Source organism: Macaca fascicularis, chromosome 10 (assembly GCF_037993035.2).
Source record: "Macaca fascicularis isolate 582-1 chromosome 10, T2T-MFA8v1.1".
Lineage (NCBI taxonomy): Eukaryota > Metazoa > Chordata > Mammalia > Primates > Cercopithecidae > Macaca > Macaca fascicularis.
The window spans coordinates 57,062,238-57,079,450 of record NC_088384.1 but is presented as its reverse complement, the minus strand read 5'-3'; the positions used below and the strand labels follow the sequence as shown (position 1 = coordinate 57,079,450).

Sequence of the window (17,213 nt, the reverse complement as noted above, 5' to 3'; positions counted from 1 at the left end):
GGATTACAGGCATGAGTCACCGTGGTGTCTGCTGCAAACAAACTTTAAAAGTGACATGGGCTGGGCGCAGTGGCTCATGCCTGTAATCCCAGCATTTTGGGAGGCTGAGGCAGGTAGATGACAAGGTCAGGAGTTTGAGAACAGCCTGGCTAATAGGGTGAAACCCTTTCTCTACTAAAAATACAAACATTAGCTGGGTGTAATGGTGGGCGCCTGTAGTCTCAGCTACTTAGGAGGCTGAGGCAGGAAAATCGTTTGAACCTGAGAGGTGGAGGTTGCAGTGAGCCGACATGGTGCCACGACCCTCCAGCCTGGACAACAGAGTGAGACACTGTATTAAAAAAAAGAAAAGAAAAGAAAAAAAAAAGGCGGTAGTATGCACTGCAACTAAACTAGAATTAGAGAGTAAGCCAAAGCATCTCAAGGTATATCGTCAGTTATTAGGCAATAACATGCAATTTCTAAAACCTAACTTAAATGCAGCTTTTAAAGACATTTTAAACGTGTCAGTTTAGTCACATGTATTGAATAAAGCTAGGAAATGGGTATCTCTTGAAAATGAGAGCTCAAGGGAATTAAAAAATGTAAAGTTCCCATTTCCTTTCTGTGTTAACATAGCTAATTATGATGTTTAGTTAACATGCATAAGTCAACAGAACAACTCAGTATTTCACCAAATTACAAAGAGGAATTATATTAGAGAAACGAAAGCCAAAAGAGAAACGATCATATAACTAACCTCAGTGAAGTAGTTCTTGCAGTTATTTGAAGTCTGTGGGTTTGAAGTAGGAATTCTGATGGGCATTTGGGGAACATATTTTCTGTTGAGTCCTCTACTAGTAAGATTTCCAACACAAGGTGACTCTGGGTCTCGCCTTGTAGGAAGAGTGCTGAGAAAATGTTTCATCCGCTCTTTCTCCATAAGAAGCTTGGCGCTGATCATTGCTATTTTCTTATTCGATCTGTAAAGATAGCAAAGACAAATGCTTAGTATTTCATTTTTCCTTAAATGATTCTTAATGAATTGCAGTTTTTAAAACGTTGCCCTGAGAGTAAACCAAAGTACCCACTAAATGGTGTTTTCATACCGAAGATGTGTGACAGCATACCTGTTGTAAGCAATTATAATTGTAAAATCATTCTAAAGAAGCACCTGTGTTTCTAAGGTAATTTATACTGAACAAGCAGTTCAAACAAAGTAGACAGGGGAGAGAAACGGCTGTCAGTGATGCACGGCTCACCAGGTGAAACTTGCTGCTTTCTAAAATGGCTCCACTTGTGAGATTCTAAAGATTCCATTAGAAATACTTGTATTTAAAGGGTAACTATGCGGGAAAATGAATATGTTGATTTGTTGGAGTATAAGAACCACTTCACTGGAAATAATTATATCAAAACATCATGTTGTACTCCTTGAGGTAGGTTAAGAAAACTAAAATGAACAAAAAAAAAATCTAGGAATAGTTGTGTTTAGTAACGAAATTTTAGGTTTCACCCTTGCACATTTCACCCGTTATCTGGGAACAATTAAGCATTTGGCACTGAGGAAGAACTCAGAGCAACAGCTCCTGGGGAGAACTAGATGGTGTGGCTTGGAATAAAAAGAACTAAAGCAGCGCTGAAGGCAATTAGCCCCCAGCACCGTGACCAAGGCACTGGAGTAGGGGGCTTGTTCTTTCTGCCTTCCACCCAAATCTTCAGGCTGAACAAGGTGTTACTTTTTAACCACTTTGTGAATTACACTTCTTTAAATTCCTTGATAATTATTCCCTATTTCACAAGGATGCCTTTCTGTAACATCTTGAAAATGTTACACAAATAGTCTTTCTTGAGACACCCTCTATTGATAATACTAAAAATCACAATTAAAAACGATTGTGCCCAGAGTAGCAGTACCACTCGACACTTTGGGTGTAGGTTGTGATCTACCGAAGAATAAATTAAACTCATTAATCTTTCTATTTAGGGAAACTCTGACAAGTAATTTTATAACAAGATTGCTTTATGAATTATAAAGCTTCAAAAATACTTAGTGACAAAAACTAACAGATCAGATTAACTACATGAGAGTTTTCAGAGGAAAAAAGTCATACAAAAGCAAAAAAATAAAAATAAAAAATAGAAATGGGACAGACATTATCCTTGACTAATATTTTAAAGGTAAGATTATTTACTAACATTATTTTCCAAAATTACATTATCAAATTAGCATTCACTTCGTACTAATCTCCTGAAGCCATCTCACTAAAAATTATGTTTTCAAAACAAATTAATGAGCTTAATTCATTTCCTACAATTGTATGTTTTGACTTACTTTGTTATTTTTTTTGACATGGAATTGTTAGCTTTCAATGCTGCTGCAAAGGCTTCCTTATATTCTTCCAATTCGGTTGTAACCTCTTCATAAGCAGTTTTCATTTCGGAGAATTTACATTCCACATCTTTAAGCATGAGTTCCTTCTTATTTAGTGAAGCCATGTTATCCTTGCTTAACTGCTCCAATTGTTTTTCATGTTGTGCTTGTGTCTAAAATGAATGAAAAGAATACATTTTTAAAACAATTATAACCTAATTACCATATGTTTTTTGCCTTTCATTTTGAGTCAGTGATTCAAAGAGCAATTTTGAATATGTTAAAAAAAAAAAAAAAGAGGCTGGGCCGGGCGCGGTGGCTCAAGCCTGTAATCCCAGCACTTTGGGAGGCTGAGATGGGTGGATCATGAGGTCAGGAGATCGAGACCATCCTGGCTAACACGGTGAAACCCCATCTCTACTAAAAAAACTACAAAAAACTAGCCGGGCGAGGTGGCAGGCGCCTGTAGTCCCAGCTACTCGGGAGGCTGAGGCAGGAGAATGGTGTAAACCCGGGAGGTGCAGGTTGCAGTGAGCTGAGATCCGGCCACTGCACCCCAGCCTGGGTGACAGAGCAAGACTCTGTCTCAAAAAAAGAAAAAAAAAAAAAAAAAAGAGGCTGGAGCTTAACATATTTATCAGCAATATCAAAAAAACTAATAACTGAATTCAGAATTAAGTCTGATTTATACAAATTTGAAATCATAATTATGTTACTGTTAATGTAATCTGGTCACACAAGAAGTAATAGAATGCATTCATAATTTTAAAAAGTGATCAAAGAACAATGTAGCTTAAGACCAATTTAAAAGTATCACATAATCTCTAAATCACAATTTTTTCTTATGCCAACTGGTCTTAATCATCAAATGACTCCATAGTGAGAATCATTACTCTGAAAGATTGATCTTGTTATAGTAATAATGGAAATTTAAATGTTTAAAAGAAAAAACAGATGCCATTTTTTTCTAGAACTCTACAAAGCAAATTGCTACAAGAGAGGCAGAAGAAACACAATATATACATATCCAAAATACAGTTTGCAGTGAAATAAATGAAAGCACATTACAGATAAACTTACCTGATTTAAAAAACTAACCTGTAAATGGATTTCTTTTAATTTTTCTATTGCCTGCATTGCCTTTTTATCTAGCTCTGATTTATATTCTTGTACTTTGCCAAGTTCTACCATATTGTTTTCCATATGTGTCTTAAGATTTAATATTTGTTCTTTCAACATCTTTTTATCCTCCTCAAGTTTTTCACATTCCTGTTGTACTTTTCTCATAGATAATAACTCCTCTTGAAGAACTTGATTGTCTTTCACCAAATTGACACATTTTGAAGATACAGCTTCCTTCTCTGCCATAAGATCATCAAACTGCATGAATAAAATAATATAGTTTGATATAGACTAAGAATAATCTAATACAAAACCAATAGCAAATTTTGGAAAGTATTTACTTGCAATAAAATGTTATCTGTAACACAGTACATTCTTCAAATGTAAAGCCTTAAATTACTCTGAATTTTAAGAGCAAAGTTAAAGCTACCATGAGTCACAAAAATATATGCTTTACTGTCATCATCTTTCCAGAGAACTTTTGCACTTCATCTGACTTTTATTTTCCTGATAATACATTTCTGTTCCTCCTTCAATGGCACTAAGTGATCTCTCAGTGAAAAGTGTCTAACCCCCTCCCTCATCCTCACTCCCCATAATATGTCAAAACGGTGTCAGACATATCATAGTGGGTGATTTAGGCCAAAGTCAATAAATGGCTCTGGGAATAAGACTTTGAAAATAATTTAATACTCTATACTAGGGATGGTGGCTCATGCCCGTAATCCCAGCACTTTAGGAGGCTGTGGCAGAAAGATCACTGGAGGCCAGGAATTTGAGATCAGCAAGAGCAAAATAGTGATACTACTCCCATGTCTATATATATATATATGTGTGTGTGTGTGTGTGTGTGTGTGTGTGTATATATATATACTTATTTTTAATTATCTGGGCATGGTGGCTTATGCATGTAGAGCCAGCTAGTTGGGAGACTGAGGCAAAAGGATGGCTTGTACCCAGAGTTCAGGGCTGCAGTGAATTATGACCACACCACTGCACTTCTGCCTGGATGACAGACAAAGACCGTATTTCAAAAAGACACAAAATAATGAATCCTGTAAATAAGGATTCAATGCCATAAGCCTTTCCTTAGACTGCAAATGTTTCAGGACAATTTGAATTGCATTTTAAGAAGTCATGATTCTTGGGGTAAAGGCCATAGAATACAGCACCCAGAAATAAATCCACATATTTAAAGCCAACTGATTTTGGACTAAGGTGCCAAGAACATACATTGGGGAAAGGACAGTCTCTTCAAATGAATGGCACTGGGAAAACTAAATATCCATATGGGGAAGAATGATACTAGTTTCCTCTGTAACATCATATAAAAAAGAAACTCATAATCAATTGAAGACTGAAATGTAAGGCCCCAAATTATCAAACTACTGTAAGTAAATATAGGGAAAATGCTTGAGGACATTAGTCTGCACAAAGATTTTTATGGGTAAGAAATCAGAAGCATAGGAAAAAACAAATGATAGACCAATGGTAGTACATTGAGCTAAAGAGCTTCTGGCCAGCAAACAACTGAGTGAAGAGAAAACCTGTAGAGTGGGAGAAAATATTGTCAACTATTCATCTGATAAGGGACTAATATGTAAAATGTACAAGAAACTCAAACAACTTGACTGTTAAAAAAAAAATCTGAGTTCAAAATCGAACAAAATATCTAACTATACTTGTTTTTAGAAAAAAGAACTACAAATAGCCAACAAATAAATTTTAAAATGTTCAGTATCACTAATCCTTAGGGAAATATAAATCAAATCTACAATGTGATATAATCTTGCTTCAATTTGAATACATTGCTATCATTGAAAAGATAGAAAAATAACAAATGCTGGTGAGGCTCCGGAGAACAGGAAACTCTTACATGCTGTTGGTGGGAAGGTAAATTAGTGCAGCCACTACAGAAAACAACACGAGTTTTTCTCAAAAATCTAATAATGGGACTGCCCAGGGACCCAGCAACCCCACTACTGGGTATTCAGGCAACAGAAAAGAAAACAATAGATCACAAGGATACCTGTCCTCACATGTTTATTGTAGCACTATTCACAACAGCTAATGTATCAAATCAACCTATATGTCAACTAACCAAATGAATGGACAAAATACTGTGGTACACATACACGATGGAATACTATTCACCATATAAAGGAATTAAACCCTGTTATTTGTGGCCACGTGGATCAGTCTGAGGGATGTTATGTTAAGTGCAGATAAATACTGCACATTGTCACTCATGTGTGGGAGCTGAAGAAAAACTGAGGGCTGGGTAACATGGCTGATGCCTGTTATTTCTTAGCACTTTAAAAGACCAAGGCAGGAAAATCACTTGAGGCCAAAAGTTCCAGTGCACCCTGGACAACATAGGGAGGCATCTCTACAAAGTCAAAAATCAGACAGGTGCAGTGCTGCATGCCCATAATCCCAGCTGCTCAGGAGGCTGAGGTGTGAGGATCATGTGAGCCCAAGAGTTTGAGGCTACAGTGAACTATGATCAAACCACTGTCTCCAATCTGGATGACTACAGTTGCCCAGAGCCCAGACTACACTAGAAAAGTCCTGTCTCTTAACAACAACAAAAAAGCTCACAGAAGTAGGAGAGGGGAGGCTGGTTAATGGATAGAGAATTACAGTTAGATAAGAGGAATGAGTTCCGGTGTTCTGTGGTATTGTGGGGTGAATATGGCTATGATTTATAGTATGTTTTTTAAAAGCCAGAAGATTTTGAATGTTCATAATTCAAAGAAATGAAAAATGACTGAAGTAGTAAATGTGCTAGTTAGCTTGATCATTACACACTATGTACATGTATCAAAATGTCACTCTATGGCCATAATTATGTGTGTGTGTATATATATATATATATATATATATATATATATATATATATATATATATGTCAATTAGAACAGAAGTGAGGCTATATTCATCCCATTTAAAAACAGAATATGGGCCAACCTTATTGACTTCCTTCAAATGAATAGAATGCAGTAAAAGGGATGCCATGTGGCTTCCCTATCTCAGACTGCTTTCCCTTCGAACTCAGCCCCCAGATTGTGAGAGAGATCAGGCCACAAAGACAGCCTGGCAGTGCCAGGGTCAGTGTTCATGCTGCCTGCCCGAACCAAGGTTCCAGCCAATGGCCAGTATCAGCCATCAAACACGTGGGTGAGCAAAGCTTCAGATGATTCCATTTCCCCAAATGATCAGCTGTTCCTAGAGAAGCTGAGGGGAGCAGAGACAAGCTCTCCTGGCCAAGCTTTTTCCAAACCACAGGTTCATGAACAAACGAAATGTTTTTCTTGTAAGTCACAAAACTCTGGGTAATTGTTAGAAAAATAAAGGACAGGAAACATAACTTGTGTAGCAGAAAAGAGTCTCCTTTAAAGTAGGATCTAATAAATGTTGAGATTTATTCACTGATGGCAAACATTACTGAGAAGCAGCAGATAACCAGGAGAGAGACATAAGCTGCTGAGGAGGAACTTTTCCTAAAACCCCCTTCAATTATGAGCTCTGATAACAAGGCCAGGGTGTCTCCTTACAATTTCCCCTCAAGTTAGGAGACCAGACTGGGAAGCAAGAAGACATATGATTTGAGAAACAACTAGAAATACTTGGTTACATAACCAAAATCAGACATTTACCTGATTTCAATGAACTAAAATCCTAAAAGAAGAAGCTTTGAGTATTTATTAATCGATCTAGTGTTCAATTTTCATTTTCCTTTTCTCAGTGAGGAAATAAGGAGAACATTATGGAATGATTTTTAGTCTTCAAAGAAGTAAAATAAACAGCACGCTTTGAGTGCGAAGACATCAAATGCAATTTCTCCTTCACCTTACTTCAAGCTTGTTTGTATGGAGAAGTTAAGACCATCCCATCTCTATGTTATGCCACAATGCGTCTCTATAGCACACTCTGAAATTTCAAAAGTCAAAATACTAATCTACTATGTGTCTCTGATAAATTGCCTGAACATTACCTGATTTTGAAGTGCTGCACTCCTAAGACTTTTTCTTGGAATGAATTAAACTTTATATTCCAAGAATCATCTACTGAGCTAGAAAGCAGAGCTGTGCATCTCTGTTTCAGCAAAAGGAGGTCAATACAGGGAACTGTGGTTTCTGAGAATGCAAGATTGGCACCAAGAAAAGTATTAGCCACAATGCTACCCGAGAGAACCAGCTACCAGGTGGAAAGAGGATCTGCGAACTGAAAGATGATGACTTCACTTGATTTCCACTGAGGAAAGCTGGCAGCTCAGACTTAAACTTCTCCTTCCTGGATGGTAGACAGCTATGGAAGATTCTATGAAGTACAATGAATTAGCAAAACATAATGCACTAAATATTAGACTATGTCAGCATATCCTGTGATCAAAACTTTCCGCAAGTATAACTATAGAGTGGAGCAATGGAAAAGAGACTAAAGGTTGGAATGGAGAAAAAAAGAAATCAAGTGTGTCTTGTAAGCCTGACTTCCCATCATGTCTTAGACTAAGTAAGGTATAAGCTGGCCAGAGACATCTTCGAGACACAAAAAGTGAAGTTAAAGATATTCCACTACATTTAATTTTTATGATGACATAAGACATCTGGTAATATGCAATATGATGGAAAAAAACTCCTCATTAAATTTGATTTGGCCTTGGCATAAGAATAGACATAAACAAGCTAAGAGTTGATAATCTAAAAATAAACTTGCACATTTACAGTCAATTGATTTTATACAAGGTTAACAAAAGAACAGAATGGGAAAAGAATAGTCTTTTCAACAAACGGTGCTGGGAAAACTGGGTATCCATATGCAAAAAATAAATAAAGCTGGACCAGATATCTTATTTAAAAATTAACTCAAAACAGTTAACTGTAACAGCTAAAACTATAAAACCCTCAGAAGAAAACCCTGGAATAAATCTTTGTGACTGCATTTTGCAGTGTTTTCTTAGCTATGACTCCAAAGGAAAAATGGATTCAATGGACTTCAAAATTGAAAACTGCTGTGCCTGAGAAGACAGTATCAAGAAGTGAAAAGGTAAGACACTGAGTAGAAGAAAGTATTTGAGAAGCATATATCTGATAAGGGACTTACATATATAGGACATATAAAGAATGTCTGCCATTCATAAACAACAAGATAACCCAATTTAAAAAATGGGCAAAGATTTTGAATAGATATTTCTGCAATGTTATGTGCAGATAAGGGAACCTGGACTTGTCTTGCCTGGACATGCCGGCAGAGGACTGGAGGCCTACAAGCACTGGCGGGATGGGGAGGAGTCACCAGGAATTCCCGCCTTATGCAGGGGAGGAGCCTGACCACTTCAGCTCTTGTGCTCCTGGTATTCAATTGTGAGGTGGAAACCTGTTTGCAGGACCCCTCTCTTTGCTGAGCACTTTCCTTTCACTTAATAAATTCTGTCCTCCTCACCCTTCAATGTGTCTTCGTGCTTAATTTTTCCTGGTCATGACAGAAGAACCCAGATTTAGCTGAACTAAGGAGCAAAAACTCTGCATCAATACCTGCTACAGCACAGATGCAGCGTGAAAAATTATGCTAAGTGAAATAAGCCAGTCACTGTAGACCGCTTGCTTTTTATTTCAGAGGCTTATAGGCAAATCTATACAAAGAAGGTGGGTGATTCCCTAGGGCTGAGGGAGGAAGGGGAAACTAGTGAAGATGGCTAAATAATGTGGGGTTTGTTTTTAGGGTGATGAAAATGTTCTAAAATTGATTGTAACGAGGACTGCAGAACTCTCTCAAAATATGAAAGTGAATGAATTGTATATTATAATTAGTGAATTGCATGGTGTGCTCATTATTTCTCAATAAACCTGTTATCCTCCACCCCTAATTAATTTGGTACTAGTGATTTTGGTACTAGTGATCTGGAGACAGATGTTGCTTGGTTTCAGATCACTGGCCAGAGATCAAGGCCTAAGAGAATCAACAGCATGTCCTTTTTATAGAAAAAAGGATTTATGTTTTGAAAACTATTCTTTTCATTAGTATCAACTCAGTAAAATTAAATGAAAAATCTTTCTTTCACTGCTTAAAGCACTGAGAGATTTATATTGAGGAATAAGACCTTGTTTTCTTTGGCTCCAATTTCTATCCACAGGGTCTGGGAATCACACACTTCAAACTATAAAATCTCATCAGATGGGTTTTATTGACTCTTATAATGTGGCTCACTTTCTAACCCGATTCTGGTCCAGCATCACAGAGAGAAGAAGCTGAAGGAAATCAAAATATTTAACCCCTAAATATATTTTTTGACATATTTTGAAATGGCCGCTGCAGGGCCAAGAGATTGAAATGGCCCTCATTAATGTAGCCCAATCTCTCCCCTTCTAGGTTTTCCCAGTTCTGGGGAAGATTAACTAAGAGCCTGATGCACTTAAAATCTGAAAAGATATATTTATCCTCTATTTTCTCAACATATTTTGGCAGAATTTGTGTTTTTTCATTATTAATATTTTCCCAAATTATGTGATTTTTAATCCCAAAACCGATTTAAAATTACCGTATGTTGGAATGTAAATTACTCTATTATAAAGATACATGCATTTGTATGTTCACTGCAGCACCTTTCACAACAGTAAAGACATGGAATCAACCCAGATGTCCATCAGCGATAGACGGGATGAAGAAAATGTGGTATATATACACCATGGAATACTATGGAGCCATACAAACGAATGAGGTCATGCTCTTTGCAGGGACATGGATGAACTTGAAGCTGTTATCCTTTGCAAACTAATGCAGGAACACAAAACGAAACACTGCATCTTCTCACTTTTAAGTGGGAACTGAACAATGAGAACACACGGACTTGGGGAGGGAAACAACAAACACTGGGGCCTGTTGGGGTCAGGAGGGAGAGCATCAAGATCAATAGCTAATGCCTGCGGGGCTTAATATCTAGGTGATGGATTGATAGGTGCAGCAAACCACCATGGCATGGCACACGTTTACCTATGTAACACACCTGCATGCCTTGCTCAGGTAATCTAGACCTTAAGATAAAATAATTAAAAAAAAAAAATTACCTTATGGTTTAGCTTCTTAATCAGAATATCCATTTTCAGTTTATCTGTTTTTAAGTCTCCATGGAAACCAAACTCTTCATTTCCAAATACATATAACATATTTATTGTCCTTTCCAGGAGTTTCTTATATCTGCAAAAATGTACATAATTAGTAAGTCAAGTATTTTTAAGAGTAACTATTTAATAATTGTTTAAAAAGATGTTATGTTATGGCATATCAAAGAAACAAATCTATAAGCTATGATCCTTTCAGTTTCAACTGAACATAGTTTGAAAGCATTCTATATGAAATTACAATCTTAGATAAATAATATGAAGAACAATTTATGGCATATACGGCAGGTAAAGTGATATTATAACCATACATTTTGTTTTGTTTTGTTTTGAGATGGAATTTCACTCTTGTCGCCCAGGGCGACTTGAAATGGTGTGATCTCGGCTCACTGCAACCTCTGCCTCCTGGATTCAAGTGATTCACCTGTCTCAGCCTCCCAAGTAACTGGGATCACAGCCGTGTACTACCATGCCTGGTTCATTTTGTATTTTTAGTAGAGATGGGGTTTCACTGGTCAGACTGGTCTTGAACTCCTGACCTCTAATGATCTACCCACCTTGGCCTCCCAAAGTGCTGGGATTACAAGTGTGAGCCACCACACCTGGCCTAACTACACTTCTTGTAAATAAACTATTCATATCCATGTTGGTATGCTAAGTAAAATAACCTATTACTAAATATAAGCCATAACCCAGAGATGAGTAACCAAGATAAAAAAGTAAAACACATATGTTTGAAAAAGACACAAAAATACATTTTGACACCCATTGACCGCAGTCTATAAGAAGAGAAAAAAGTACACACAAAAAGCATCAAGGAGATCATTCAATGTAGAAAAAGAGAAGAAAACATCTTTAGTATCTGAGTTGAGGAGAAAAAGGAAACAGGCTGTTTTAGAAAAAGGGAAAGGGGCAGAGAGATGTGTGATGATTTAAAGACTTTGAAGAAGAGATCTAGAGATCTTTGCTGACATGATGTCAACAAAATGAAAGAGATACAAAACCATGTAGAGAAAGGCAATGTCAGAAAAATGTCGATTAGATTCAAAAACAAACTTAAGTGCTCAGTAAATAAATAGAGAAGTAGCTGTGTTCAGGGCTTCAAAGACACATTCCATTAAAAAAAAAAAAGTGATCAAAATGTGAATGCTCATTTTACTTTTTCTTTAGGTTTTACATATATTTATATATATATGAAATTTATTTATGTAAAACAGAAGTTTTATAACATGTATACTTCATGTATACAACGGAGGTACCGTGTAAAATGAGTAAACTTCCACGATATGTTTTATATCTAAAAGAAAAAGAAAGAAGCAGAAACAAAATATAAGCTACATATCAAGATAAATTTTGATGTTAAAGAATGACACAAATAGGTCTTTAAAGAATTTGAAAGCAGCAGAGGATACTACAAAGGGAAGAAAAAATGACCACAGACAGCAAAAATATCTTCAGAAATCAAAATTCAAGCTAGATAATGAAGAGTGTACTTGACATTACTTGTCCAAGGCTTTGTCATTGTTTTCAAAATCATTAAAGAGTAAGTGGCCAGGCGCGGTGGCTCACATCACTTTGGGAGGCTGCAGCGGGCAGATCACGAGGTCAGGAGTTCGAGACCAGCCTGACCAACTTGGAAAAACCCTGTCTCTACTAAAAATACAAAAATTAGCCAGGCATGGTGACACACACCTGTAATCCCAGCAACTCAGGAGACTGAGGCAGGAGAATTGCTTGGAGGCATAGGTTACAGTGAGCCAAGATCGGGCCTTTACACTCCAGCCTGGGAGACCGAGCCAGACTCTGTTCTCCACCAAAAAAAAAAAATAATAATAAAATAAAATAAGTATAATATTTTGGCTTCAAAAAACTTTCACCTTGCCCCAGCAGCTCAGCTGACTCCCGCCCCCACGACGCAGATGCCTATAAAGTTGTGTTGTGAGCTTGTAAAATACATTTCAAAATAGAATTCATTTAATTATGAAAATACAGACATAACATGAATTTGTATCTAGGTTTTAGTCAAGTAAAATTAGAGTTAAATCAATTAATAAATGGTTAACATGTTCTACAATAGGAAAACCTTACCCAGTTGCCTCTTGTTCTAATTCATGATTTTTCTTTCTTACTCGATTCACATTACATTCCAGTGATGATATTAACTCAACAAGTTTTCTTAATTCTTCCTTTTTTTCTTCAGTCTTAAAAAAAATGTTTAAAATTATTTTTGTAAAATCTAGAGACCCTCTTTTATCTCAAATATTTTTCTCATAAGTGGATGAGTAATACTTATTTAGGCAGGTGTATAAAGTGCATTTTATAAACCCGATGCCAGGAAGGGCAGATTTCAAAAATAGTAATTTTTCTTAATACTGCTAAAAGTGATTCATACTTTCATCATTATCTTTTCTGAAATTTAAACTGCCAAAAATCTTTGTTACAAATGAGGGTTTTTACACATAAAATACTAAGGGTTAGTAAAAAAAAAAAAAAAAAAAAAAAAGGGAGTAGTTATATATTTACATTTAGTTTTTAAAGATACTCTAGAAACATTGTCATTAATATTTAAGATATTCCAAGTTTTCTTAAGTTTTGTCTTACTAACACGATTTTTAGAAAACTCTTATCTAGTTCCTGTTACATTTTTGATCCTCATCTGTCTTCAGGCTGAGCTAAATACTGTCATTCTAAGTATTCACCCATAGGTTTCAGTTTTTCTCTTTCTCTTAACCACTTCTCTTTAAATAAAGTTTATTTTTTCTATAATAAACAAAAGCACAACCTTTGTCTACTTTTTGTGGCTTTTCTATTACCCTGTTTCTCCCCTTCCATTGGACTCTATGACACATGGTCTCATCCAGAAATCTATTTTTCATCACTTATTGTGTTTTTTATACCGAAATCTGATTTTTAATAATTCCAATAAAAAACTCCAAGGGTCGTCAAGGACTTTACTCCGCTTTACTCAGCAGCAACTGCGAGCGGTGACCAAATGCTCCCTCTGCTCCTCTGACCCCACTTCATTTCTAAATGCAGCAACCTGTGTTGTTCAGCTCTACTCCTTTCTGGTTTTTGTTTTGTTTAGTTTTTGTTTTTTGTTTTGAGATGGACTCTCCCACTGTCACCCAGGCTGGAGTGCAGTGGCATGATCTCGGCTCACTGCAGCCTCCACCTCCTGGGTTCAAGTGATTCTCCTGCCTCAGCCTCTCAAGCAGCTAGGATTACAGGCATGTGCTACCATACCTGGCTAATTTTTTGTATTTTCAGTAGAGACGGGATTTCACTATGTTGGCTAGACTGGTCTTGAACTCCTGACATCATGATCTGCCTGCCTTGATCTCCCAAAGTGCTGCGATTAAAGGCATGAGACACCACACCCGGATGCTATTTCACTTTTTAAATTCTCTCGGGACTCTGAAAAACCTCAAAACTTTGACCTAGATTCCCTAATCTACATTTCCAGCTCTGACCTTTCTCTTGAGGCCTCTTCCTTCTAGGACACATATTATAGACCATATTCTCAACCACACACTCATACGTTGCTACTTGGTGCAGATGACTTTTGTAGATAGTGAATCTTGTCTATTTTACATTGGTTCTTATTGATGCTACTTTGATGCATGTTATTTTCTAATCTCAAAGAGGGACTATCTCACTGTGACGATACTGACCAGTATACTTTGTCTCTTTCTTTCTTTCTTTCTTTCTTTCTTTCTTTCTTTCTTTCTTTCTTTCTTTCTTTCTTTCTTTCTTTCTTTCTTTCTTTCTTTCTTTCCTTCTTTCTTTCTTTCTTTCTTCTTTTTTGGACCAGTATACACTGTTTTTCTTTGTTTTTCATTTTTTGTTGATATGAAGTCACACTGTGTCATCCAGGCTGGAGTGCAGTGGTGCCATCTTGGCTTTCTGCAACTTCCACCTCCTGAGTCCAAGTGATTCTCCTGCCTCAGCCTCCCAAGCAGCTGGGACTACAGGTGCACACCACCACACCTGGCTGATTTTTGTATTTTCAGTAGAGACAGGGTTTCACCATGTTGGCCAGGCTGTTTTTGAACTCTTGACCTCAGGTAACCCACCCACCTTAGCCTCCCAAAGTGTTGGGATTACAGACATGAACCATGGCACCCAGTCCTTGTTTTCTTTTATAATGAAAACTTTCCCATGAGAATCAGATTATCAATTGTTTGCCTTTGTTTTCTTTTAAAGAATTTCCTTTTCCATAGAGATGTGGCATGATGAAAGTCTTGTTCTAAAGCTTCTTTCAGGGGGACACTCAACTATATCATTGGCAGCTCCAGTCAAGCAGAGGTCTCCCTGCTTCCCAATTGAGATTCCTCATCTCAAAATGGTATCCACCAAATGTCTTAATCCAGGTAGTCTCTTGCTTAGAAATTCATGAAATAAGAACCTTCTTGAGAAGTTAGAGGCTATTGATGGAAATGGTTTAAAGCTGCCCCTTATTACATGTTTTACACTCAAGGCAGACATCAAGTGGCTAATAATTCTATGCCTGATGTCTAACTCAATTCTATGGGAATCTATACAGAACGTTTTACTTATGAGACAGAGTCTCGCTCTGTTACCCAGGCTGGAGTGCAGAGGCTTGATCACCACTCACTGCAGTCCCAATATTCCAAGTTCAAGTGACCCTCCTACCACAGCCTCCCATTGTAGCTGGGACTACAGGCATGCACCACCATGCCTCAGTAAGTGTTTAAATTTTTTTTTTTTGAGACAGGGTCTCACTATATTGCTCTGGCTGGTCTCAAACTCCTGGGCTCAAGCGATCCTCCTGCCTCAGCCTTCTAAAATGCTAGGATTACTGGCATGAGTCACCTCCCCCAACCAGGTGTTTAACTGGGGACTAACATGAAGCCCTTAGAAGAGCACGTGGAACATAGTGAGCTACATAAAATATTTGCTATTAGTATAATAATTCTATCTGTATATCTTAACAAAATTGTGTATGTTAGGCAGGTGGCATGCCAATGGAACTAGTCTCCTATAGCTGCACTCAATCATTCTTCTCACCACTGAGAGCTGCAGCAAATGGGGGGCATAAAATTTATAACTGACTTTTCCATCTGTGCGACTCAGTAGGCAATGACTATGTATGTACAACAATGTAAATAGCGCCTCCTGGATTGAATAGTGTGTAACTGACATGACCAGCAGAGACAGGCTAAAGACACTGAGCTGGAAAACCCTAGGCTCTATTGCTAAATCGAGGTTCCTGAATCAGTTCCCTCTGAGCAACTGTTGCTGTGGTGCTGCCTTCACAAGCCGTCTGCTGAGCACTCATATTGAGGGGCTGTGCTATGGTTCCTCAGACAAGCTGCAGCCAGAACTGTTCAGCTGACAAACTGGTAGCAGTCCAGAAATACAGTTCTGGATGCGGAGTGAAAAAAGGCCAATTTAGATTCCTTTTCATAGTGAGAAAAACATAAACATGGATTTGAACGATTCTCCTCTATTAGACTCATTGGTTTAGACTTGATATTTAATTGCTAAAAATACATTTAGAATATAAACCTTACTGTGTCAAAGTCTCAAAGAAGAAATAATTGGTATGGTATAAAGTACTTCGTTGTGTGTTAAAATCTTCTAAGCTAAAATGTTTTCAATTTATGCAAGGATAGGTGGCATACATATTATATATTATTCCCCCATTAAGCACATTTATAATGAGACAAAATTATCTTCCATAAAAAAGCCATGTAAAATTAAGGACTAAGTTTTTCTGCACAGACTAGACAACAATTGCTAACACATAAGGTCAATGAGAGTCAGAACAGTCATAGAAAAATTCATGAAACAAAAAATCGTCTGCCAGGTCTGATGAATGAGGCTAGATGAACAGAAACTGAAAAGGCAGAAAGGATAGCATGAGCAAGACAAGTGCTGAAATCTGCCCAATTAACTCTGAGGATAAAGTTCAATGGCAGGAAAATAAAAGCACATGTCCACATAATAACCTGTAAGTGAATGTTTGCAGCAGCATTTTTCATAATCGCTAAAAAGTGGAAACTAACCTAAAGATCCATCAACTGATGAATGAATGGAAAACCAGTATAGTCATGCAATAGAATATCATTTAACTATAAGAAGAAATAAACTACCAGTGTGTGCCAAAATGTGCATGAATTCTGAAAATATTATGCTAAGTGAAAAAGCCAGTCACAAAGGACTACAGATTGTATAACTCTATGTATATGAAATACACAGAACAGGCCAACCTGTGGAGACAAAAGTAGATGGTGGTTGCCTATAACAGGGGTAGGTGAAGAGACATGGAGGAAGGTTGCAGTCATGCTTAGGAGATGTGGGGTTGCTTTTCAGGGTGATGAAAATGCTGTGAATATACTAATAATACTGAGTTGCACATTTTAAATTGTTGAACCATCTGATGTGTGAATTATATCAGTGAAACCGTTTTTAAAATCCAATGGCAGGACCAAGATAATTATATCAACTCTCAATTTTTGATGTACATACTATATCAAATCTAAATATTTCTACAGTTTTATAGTATATTTTAAATAAAAGATAAAGAAAATGCCTAACTTTTCAAATAGTTTGTAAATTAACCTAAAATATGTACATTTCAAAGACTAGTATAG

The 17,213-nt window shown here is 37.0% G+C and overlaps 1 protein-coding gene across 1 annotated transcript; it reads right to left on the bottom strand.

Moving 5' to 3' along the window:
• Nucleotides 1–507: 507 nt before the first annotated feature.
• LOC102141187 (ankyrin repeat domain-containing protein 18B) lies at nt 508–13,741 on the bottom strand. Its single transcript, XM_065522599.2, has 5 exons — nt 12,685–13,741; nt 10,543–10,672; nt 3,452–3,733; nt 2,315–2,526; nt 508–962 (listed from the first exon to the last, which is right to left on the bottom strand). Exons 2-5 carry the CDS (start codon nt 10,639–10,641, stop codon nt 692–694), a joined length of 864 nt encoding a protein of 287 aa, XP_065378671.2. The 5' UTR covers nt 10,642–10,672; nt 12,685–13,741; the 3' UTR covers nt 508–691.
• Nucleotides 13,742–17,213: the final 3,472 nt, after the last annotated feature.

Bases quoted from the DNA above. Each gene is read 5' to 3' on its own strand.
- LOC102141187 (XM_065522599.2), bottom strand. From the start codon at position 10,641: ATGTTATATGTATTTGGAAATGAAGAGTTTGGTTTCCATGGAGACTTA. The intron at 2,527-3,451 runs GTTAGTTTTTTA...CATTCATTTTAG, and splicing joins TAAAAGAAATCCATTTACAG to ACACAAGCACAACATGAAAA. The intron at 963-2,314 runs GTAAGTCAAAAC...CTATCTTTACAG, and splicing joins ATGTCAAAAAAAATAACAAA to ATCGAATAAGAAAATAGCAA.